Source organism: Notolabrus celidotus, chromosome 2, assembly GCF_009762535.1.
Source record: "Notolabrus celidotus isolate fNotCel1 chromosome 2, fNotCel1.pri, whole genome shotgun sequence".
NCBI lineage: Eukaryota > Metazoa > Chordata > Actinopteri > Labriformes > Labridae > Notolabrus > Notolabrus celidotus.
The window spans coordinates 24,371,775-24,377,589 of NC_048273.1; the positions used below are offsets into that span (position 1 = coordinate 24,371,775).

At 46.4% G+C, this 5,815-nt stretch overlaps 1 protein-coding gene across 1 annotated transcript; it reads right to left on the reverse strand.

Moving 5' to 3' along the window:
* Positions 1 to 269: 269 nt before the first annotated feature.
* On the reverse strand, positions 270 to 4,208 carry mafaa (v-maf avian musculoaponeurotic fibrosarcoma oncogene homolog Aa). The gene is made up of 2 exons (XM_034702013.1): positions 2,280 to 4,208; positions 270 to 2,184 (listed from the first exon to the last, which is right to left on the reverse strand). The coding sequence occupies exons 1-2, from the start codon at positions 3,209 to 3,211 to the stop codon at positions 2,112 to 2,114; spliced, it is 1,005 nt and encodes a 334-aa protein (XP_034557904.1). The 5' UTR covers positions 3,212 to 4,208; the 3' UTR covers positions 270 to 2,111.
* Positions 4,209 to 5,815: the final 1,607 nt, after the last annotated feature.

Below are 5,815 nucleotides of genomic sequence, written 5' to 3' on the forward strand. Positions count from 1 at the left end.
TCGTTTATTCGACTTTAATTCATTTTAAGAAATTAATTTAGTCTGTAATATCAACGCTTTATTTTCTAACAGGCTGTTTTTTTCCCCCAACAGATTTCTAAAATCTGGCAGCGCTAAACTGGCCTAAAATAAGACACAAATCTCTCCTCGTTTTAAGACTGTCTGATAAAAAACCCAGCGCGTCATTTATTTACAGACAGGAAGCTTTTTTCCCTTCCAAAATAAAACATCTGTTTCGTGTTCATGGGACAATGAGAGGAGCAGCAGTCTGACAGGTTTGGGACATAACTTTTTATTAAACATTATGAAAACAAGACTCTCAACAACGTTCCACTTTGTAGGTTTTTCACTTGTTGACAGTTAGGACACGTTCATTGAATAAATATAGAAATTATATGTACAGATATACATTAACAGCACTGTGCAGAAGTTTACTTTCCTGTTTTAGTATCTCATTTCAATCATCGCAGGTTTTTTATCTTTACATTTGGGGATTTTTATGCTGTGGATGGTTCAGGAAATTTAGTCAAATTTGAGTTTGTATCAAACTAAATAAAAACAAAATATACAATATCAAGTTATTGACTTGATTTTAAAGAGATTAATATGCAAATTATTTCCATATTACAACATTTTTATTAATTTTTTCGGCTCCTAAATTTTGAGAATAACAAAATACTGATCTGAAATGTATTTTTGCATTTTTCCAGTGGTCTGTTTTTCTGTGGCATTTCGATCTATAGTGTCTCTTCCTGCAAGTTTTTGCGCCCTCCAACAGGTAGGCTGAGCATCCAACACTTCTGCACAATATTGCACATATATCTAGGCAGCAGAAAACACACGAACCAGAGATTTGTTGTTGACAGAGTAATGCATCGAGTTTCTCCGAGAGATAGTCAGCTCTACACCTGTTCTCCAACAACCAAGCAATCCTCCCACCAGACACAAGATCGTATTAAGACACCGGGCTGCAGGAGAAACACGCAGGCCCGCAGACACTTTAGTCTACAAATAATTCAAAGTAAAAAACAAAATCTGAGTCTTTTTGTCATCAGGTTGGTGCATAGAGTTTTAGCAGCGAATGCAGTCCATGTCCGTCTAATAAACGAGGCTTTCTCACCTCTTCAAATTTACATCCAGGGTTTCATAGAGTAACAGATCAAAGGTCCTATCAGTAGAAAACAAAACGTTTTATCCAGTTTGATCTCTTAGTGCAGTATAGGCTTGCCTTTGACATTACACATGTTCAGTAGGAGGAGGATACCATAGACGATTTGCATGCTGTAACATACAAACATTTGTATTAAGACATTTCGAATAATCCAAGCAACAAAAGCATGTTTTCCTTAAAAAGAGAAGAAAGGTAAAATAACACAGGTAACTGTTTTTCTCTACACATTATGTACAGGTGGAAATAAATACAGTCTAAAATCTGGCTCAGTTAATCTCTTTTTGTTCGTTTTCTGTCCTTTTTTAAAACAATAGAAAAATTGATTGAAAATAGCAGTTAAAGACGCATCCATTTTACGCAGTAGCAGATTGTTTTGCAGGTTTTGTCCGCAGTCTTTGCACCTCTCAGGGGGAAGGGGGAAACATTTTGTGACTTTTTGCATACCCAGGCCTTACTGATGGCAGAGGAGGAGAAGCATTAGAGGAGGAGAGAACCATGGGCCATGCTTCATACATGTGGCAGGATTGTGGGAGATGACTGGAAGTTACCATACATGTCCTGCATGCAGGGTTGCAAATAGGGATGGGAAACTATAGACTTGCAATATTTAAAAGGTCTCTTCTCTGCACCCCAGACCGCCTCACTTTCACATTGACAGTCTTTTGAGCTCTCTGGTTCCACAAAAAGAGGCGGCGTATTACTTCTTTTGCTTATTTTCAGTCCAATCGGAGTTTTCCAAAAATCACTCTTTCCCCACGTTTTAAGACAAAATCATCTCTGCATTAAGACAGTCATGTTCAGTGTCAGAGTGCTTCAATAAGACTGACCGGCTTCTGTTGCATCAGAGGAAAATGTACAGGCTAAGTGATCCCACGTGCTCACCTGACAGCTGACAGAAATCAAGCCAACACATCTTTAAGACTTAAAATGCGCACCAGGATTACTTCTGTGCGCAGCAGAAATGCGTAACTGTTGAGTTGTTGTGTTTTGAGTCTTTTCTGTCCAGGGAATAACTGTAAACAAAATACAAAAAATATAAATTAATGTTACATGGATGTTTATGTGGGGTGTATTTCTGAGTCTATGCTACAAATCATCAGTCTCTCACATGAAGAATTCGGTGTTGGCCTGTTTCCCGGACGGATCTCTCGTGTTCGCGGGTCCACCGGAATTGTAGGTCCGGCTGGCCAGCTTCTCGTACTTCTCCTTGTAAAGATCCCTCTCCTTGGCGAGGCGCGCTACGTCCTGCTTCAGCTGCTCCACTTGGCTCTGCAGGGTGCACTTCTCGGTTTCCAGCATGTGCCTCTGCTGCACGCGTTTGAAGCGGCAGGACTGTGCGTAGCCCCGGTTCTTCAAAGTGCGTCTCTTCTGCTTCAGGCGGATCACCTCCTCCTTACTGAAGCCCCGCAACTGACGGTTCAGCTCCCGCACCGTCATGCTGACCAGCTGCTCGTCCGAGAAGCGGTCCTCCAGGCGGGCGTGGTGGCCGTGATGGTGGTGATGGTGGTGATGATGGCCCTGGTGGTGGTGGGCCGTCGAGGCCGTGGACAGGTCCTCCCCGACGTACTGCTGCCCGCGGAAGCCCTCGTAGGCCTGGTGGTGGTGATGATGGTGGTGCGCGTTCCCGATGAGGGCCTCCACTGCGTCCTCGGGGGTCAGGTTGAGCGCCTCCGGGTTGATGTGGTGCTGGTAGCTAGGGATCCAGTACAGGTCCTCCAACTGAGGCTTGCCCGCGTTGCTGTGATTGTTGTTACCGCTGCTGTTGTTGCTGTTGCCGCTGCTGTTGACCCCGCTTGTGAGGCTCTGGTTGGGCTGAGCGCCCGGGCTCGGGGCGCAGAAGCTCGGCGAGGAAGGCACGGAGGAGCAGGGTGTGCTGATCGGGGTGGAGGACAGAGAGCCGGACGGGAGGCGGTGGCAGTAGCGGTCGGCCTCCGGTGGCTCTTTCTTCACCTCAAACTTCATCAGGTCAAAGTCGTTGACATACTCGATGGCCAGAGGGCTGTTTGGCAGCTCTGCGCTCATGGCGAGGTCGGTGGCCATGTCAGTCCATGCGACAACTCCTGCCCTCACAGCCAAACTGACGGCGGGCAGCCCTCTGGGATACAGATTGCGAGCAGGAATACAAGCCTATGTGGTGTATATATAGAAACACACACACGCTGGGTACGTTAGGCTGCTGCAGGCCGGGGGGTGGGTGCACAAACTTATTAAGGCTGCTCGCCTCTAAGACAGCTTCTATATATAGTGGCGTGAATATACGTATGCATGTAAATGAACTTGTACACCTGCCAGTTTGCCTCCGCTCGCTGCTCTTGTTGACAACTTATCCCAGGTCAAATGCACGCTTTAATACCAGGAGCCCCCGGGGCGGCTGAAACTCGAGCCCGCTGAATTTGGAGACACCAACCTGGCTTGTCCTCGCTTCACCTCAGCAGCCCACTTGCCTCCCGGTGATTTACTGTCCCCGGTACTGCTCGAATCAGGGGACAAGAAAAGGTTTCAGTGTGTTATAAATATTTTCCCAGCATCCTTCTTCGCCTCCTACTGTTTACAACTTGATCATGGAGTCCAAGGAACCGGGGCCGGAGTCACTGCAGCATGGCCCGGTGTGAAAGTTTCTCACACAGTCAGAGCCCACAGTGTCTGACAGTCACAGGATGCAGCGTAAAACGTGCGTAAAAGTGTTCCAAAAAGTCCTGGGTATCCAAAATGGAATGGCACGTGCAGAAGTTTGCAGAAGGTCTCATGCATGTAGGATTGATGTTAAGTTGCAGGCAGCTTTCCTGCTGGGAAGGACAGGAGAGTCTGGTCCCCAGGTGCTGTGGTCAGTCCAGATATCTGGCTCAAGCTGCGAATTACTGGCTGCTTCGGTCCCCGCGGTCCTGTCCCCCCTCACCGGGGAGCGCTGTTGTTGACCTTACGTGTGTTGACTCTGTGTGTATTATTATGCAAGAGGTGATAAATTCCACTTGGTTTTTCTTTTCACCCTAAAACTGTCTCTAAAAGCTTCACGGTGCATCCACGCAGTGTCACTGAGACGCTGGAAGGCACTCTGCTCTTATAAAGACAGCGTGGCCCCCCGACCCTCCCACACAGAGGTGTGACGGGCCAATGGGAGGCGATCGGAGGCAAGTGTATTTGCATTCTCCCATAGCAAAGCCGAGCAGAGCCGAGCGGAGCCGAAGAGAACGAAGCGCGCAGGGGAGAACAGGTGCAGCAGATCCCCCCCTCTAGTGACCGAGCAGATGCTACTGCACGGAGGAGCGCGGAGAAAGATGAGCTCCGGTTGTTTCTCAGAGGAAAATGTTTACTCGGAACAGGCACAGTTTTCACCGTTTCAAACCTGTGTGTATGTTATGTAACGAGGCTGTCAGTGCAGGCTTTGATTTCACCTGAACAGAAATAGACCTCCAAGGTATCATTTTAAAGTGTTTAAGAGACATATTTGGGCTGATGGGATACAATCCATAGAGTCTTTATAGGAAGTTTACATTATTCACTTCATTTTAATGTTGTTGTTAAATTGTTTACATTAGCCCACATCAGTACAACCTAACGAGAACTGTTCGTTTCTTTAATAATGTGGTCAGATGGTGACCCAATTAAACATAGGCCTATGTAAGAAAAAATATGGTAATGCCAAACAATGTTATGTAGTGGTGTAAGTCAATGTACTTAAAGAGTAAAAAGAGAAAACCGATAGTCCCATAAATATGAAAAATAATCTAACAGTATTAACTCAGTGATAATAAACGTTGTATTCAGTTCGTCTAACTTTATCAACTTAGTAACTCTTCCAAAAGCGCAAAACAAACTCTGATTTGATCAAGTAGCCTATGTCAGAAAACATAAACTGCCTTGATAATTCAATCAAAAACAGCTCATTTGATCTACTTTACTCATCCAAGGCTCTGCAAGGGAAGCCCGAGGATGACTCCGACACCACAAACTACCAAATCTATCAATACTGATCGATTTAAGGCCGCGCGCCCCCTCTGCCCAAAAATCAATGCGCATTTCCGCGAGGATGTGAGGAGGCCGCGCTGTGGCTGCGCGCGGGTTAAGTATGATTGGATAGTCCTGGCGTTGGTCTGCGGGGTTTTCATTCGCAATTAACCACAAATTGCATCCAGTCTCATCTCCGCGGATCGACGGATAATTAAGCCCCTCCGCGTGCGTCTTCATTCTGGACACGTCTTTTTTTTCTTAGAGAGAGAGAGAGAGAGAGAGAGAGAGAGAGAGAGAGAGAGAGAGAGAGAGAGAGAGAGGATTTAAGGGGGTGGGGAGGTTGGGCAGGATGACGATGGTATCAGGGGAGCAGGACTTAAACTGGGACCGCGCTGCACCTGACCCGTTTAGCCTCTTCAGCAGCGGCTGCCCCCCGGAGTCACATCAAGCAGCATATATGTGAGTGATATATCTGCGGATAAAGTGCCTTTCTGCGGAAAAAACAGGTGGCAGTAAGTTTAACTTGGTCAGATGTGAACAGGAAAACCTTGCACAGCTGCTGAGCTTAACTTCCAGTCCGAGTGGCCATGAAATACACGTCCCCCTCCTCTTCAAATCTGCTGGCGAGGGTGAAAAGAACAGTAAAAGATGAAGGGACGGAAATCATATCGAGGTATTTTAAGTTTAGGTGCGCTA

Coding starts and splice junctions, on each gene's coding strand:
- mafaa (XM_034702013.1), bottom strand. CDS start 3,211: ATGGCCACCGACCTCGCCATGAGCGCAGAGCTGCCAAACAGCCCTCTG. Junction 2,185..2,279: donor GCCAACACCGAATTCTTCAT/GTGAGAGACTGA, acceptor TTTTGTTTACAG/TTATTCCCTGGACAGAAAAG.